This window comes from Lathyrus oleraceus, chromosome 5 (genome assembly GCF_024323335.1).
Source record: "Lathyrus oleraceus cultivar Zhongwan6 chromosome 5, CAAS_Psat_ZW6_1.0, whole genome shotgun sequence".
NCBI lineage: Eukaryota > Viridiplantae > Streptophyta > Magnoliopsida > Fabales > Fabaceae > Lathyrus > Lathyrus oleraceus.
The window spans coordinates 95,116,561-95,119,885 of NC_066583.1; the positions used below are offsets into that span (position 1 = coordinate 95,116,561).

Genomic DNA, 3,325 nt, shown 5'->3' on the forward strand with positions numbered 1-3,325 from the left:
AACCAAGCCACGTTACGACCCCTAAAATACCTAATTGAAGCAAAGTTTAATTAAGAACATACTACAGAAAAATTATGGTAGAATAAACTAGCACAAAAAACTTTCTAATCATCTTCAAAGCATGTTATGCTTTCGCATTATCCCCTTTTTCACTTTGAATAAACCAATCTTGTACTTTTATTGTCGATTCATCCATCACATGTCACAATATTATCCAATTAACATCTTTTTTTAAAAACTTGCATGAACATTGCATTAAAACTACCATCATGAATATACAATTTTATTTGCAAGTTAATATTCAGCATCAAGTGAATTTTGACAATGTGCTATCAATTATGGAACTTGATTATTCACAAGTGGGCGTACTGCAGAAAACCACTGGGGAAAACCAATTCTAGATAATATCATAACAAAACACTTCAAAGCTCATGTCGAGGAAAACTAATTCAAGACCCAAAAGACTGGGGCAGATAAGTTGGATAAATGATAGGGCCAGTTCTTTCCACATCTCAAGGTACCCAAACAAGTCCCACAAAGTCTCAGCGACCACTTGGGCTATATGATTTTAAAGCGAGTGTTTAGAGTTTGAGTTAGCACGATTTTCTAATATGTAATTTCCATATGGATGTGAAATTGTCGCAAAAGACAATGTATTTATTGATGACATGTCATATGTGCGTTTTACAAAGCATCCAAGTCATCACATAAATAAATGGAGAGCACTCAAATTGATATGATGTGTTAATCATGTTTGCACCAACTTTGCATCAATCATATTAGCATTGCTTTAGATATAAAATCATGATCTCACAATAGGACAACATGCGTGAATTTGAAATCACGTTTGTTATAAGGATCCAAAAGCATTGTAATACAAGCAAAAAATCAAATAACCAAAGTCCAATTTTCATTGGCACTTATCAAAGCCAAACCTCGTTTGGCACACCCACCAAAGTCCAACCTTGCTTGGCAAACCTACCAAAGGTCCAACTTTCATTGGTACTTACCAAAGCTCAAACTTACTTGACACATCCACCAAAACACAACCTTGTTTGGCACACCTATCAAAAGTCCAATGTCCATTAGCACACCCCAAAATCAACATATTACACACATCGATCGGCCATTACACTTCATAGTCCATGAAAATTACATGAATTTAAGTAGCTTAAGTATGTGGTTGAATATTCCCTCTGATCTATGATTAAAATAAGAAGCATTCACATACAACCTCTCATATAAAATAAGAAGCAAGACCTATCAAAGCACCATGAGATACCTATCATGTGACAAGATAACTAAAATAAATAACTTCTAATAATTGATATAAGAAGTAAGATAATACATCGACGCAACAACAATTCCCAAATGCCATTTTTACTTATACACACTATCAGTAAGTAAAAGTATTAGAGTAATAAACTAGATATGAATTACATCAAAAGAATTTGAAACTTCTACAAATTCTTGTCGATCAAACATTTAGTTGATCAAATAGTGTACCATTCCAAAGACCTAATTTAAATATCTAAACCATAAAATCAATAGAAAATGTAAATAAAAAATTATTTTTACTTTGCTAGGGTATATTTATTCTCTCACGCTAATAGGACTACCCTAATGTACAAAATAAATTGGAAAACCATGGCTTCTAAGCTCAAACAATGAAAAATAAAACTACAAAACAACACAAACTTGAAAGGTTCAAATCAAACTAAATCGACAACTTGCAATGAAACATAATACATCCTATTAACTCAATATAAAAATAAAACCAAAATAAAAAAAGAGGTGGGGAATTGAATTAAACCTTAAAGTGACTAGCATTAGTTGAAACAAAAGAAACGCAGATTTGAGAGTGAGAGAAAACGCTAATTGTTTGAACCAGTCGAGAAATAAAAAATAAATTCTTGAAAAAGATGGAGAGAAGAGCTTATAGTTGAAGTAATTTTTGGTACAAATCATTGTGAGATAGGTGAGGAGAGAATGAATTGAAATGAGAAAGTATATTATATTAAGAAGTACCTGAATGAAGACATAAGAAACTGTATAATATAAGGTCTTTTACGAAAAAAAATTATTCTATACTCCACAATTATTCTCCTACCCCAAGAATTTTATAAATATTTCAAGTTTATTTTTATTAATTTTACTTTAATTTTTTATTTGTTACCATTCGTCCAAGTCATTTGAAATAAACTATCATGTATCCCTATTTTGCGAACCAGATAACTTGAATTAAAAACATATAGTATTTTAATTCTCAAACCGAAAAACTATAAGTAATGATTTTCGATTATATAGTTACTACACCGGATAACATGTTGCCTAGTTACCCGGTTAACAAAGACAAATCAAATAACTTCATCATGTGTTTTTTGGTTTAATTTTTTTACTAACTGGATATCTTACATGTAAGAGTTCTAGTGATGGATTTTTTACTAGTCGGATTTGTTACTTATGAGAGTTCTGGCACGTTTTTTTTTTGTTTTTTTTAAGTTTTATTAATTTTTTTACATATATATTTAACAGGTATGGATATGTCTTTGATCATATGCGATAAAATTTAGATATGTGTAGATATCACTAAGATATTCTCAACTGCAGAAAAATTTGATACACAAGAAGAGGTGACAAGGTGGATTAGGGAGGCTGGAATCAGGAATAGAGTGACAATTATAATAACTCATTCGGATATCAAAACTGGTAAGAGAGGAAGAAGTGACAAAGTTATATTTGATTGTGGTAAATATGTAAAATATAAACAAGGAGATAGTGTAAAACAAAGTGCTACTAAGAAATGTGGTTGTCCATTCAAAACTAGGTCAACACCATCAAAAGATGGTTCTGGTTGGAAGATTGATGTAAAAAATGAATTTCACAACCATGGTTTATCAGATAGATTTGAAGGCCATTCGCTTGTAGGTCGACTTAATGCTGATGAACAACAACATATTATTGATTTGACAAAATGTCATGTTCTACCAAGACACATATTGTTGTCATTGCAATAACAAGATCCGTAGAATGTGACTCGGATCATGCAAATATATAAACATAAGAGTAAGATTCAAAAAGATATTAGGGGTCCTAGAACAGAAATGCAACATTTGTTTAAGCTGATAGATGATTCAGATTATATTTATTGGAGTGGAAAAAAAGACGAGTCAGAAGTAGTGAGAGATACCTTATGGGCCCACCCAAAATCAATGAAGTTATTGAATATGTTTCCTAATGTGTTGATTGTGGACAATACGTACAAGACAAACAAGTATATGCAACATTTATTTGAAGTAGTTAGTATAACATCATCTGAGTTAAT

At 31.3% G+C, this 3,325-nt stretch overlaps 1 protein-coding gene across 1 annotated transcript; it reads left to right on the forward strand.

The window, feature by feature from the left end:
• Positions 1-2,432: 2,432 nt before the first annotated feature.
• On the forward strand, positions 2,433-3,017 carry LOC127078937 (uncharacterized). Its single transcript, XM_051019347.1, has 2 exons — positions 2,433-2,475; positions 2,584-3,017. The coding sequence occupies exons 1-2, from the start codon at positions 2,433-2,435 to the stop codon at positions 3,015-3,017; spliced, it is 477 nt and encodes a 158-aa protein (XP_050875304.1).
• Positions 3,018-3,325: the final 308 nt, after the last annotated feature.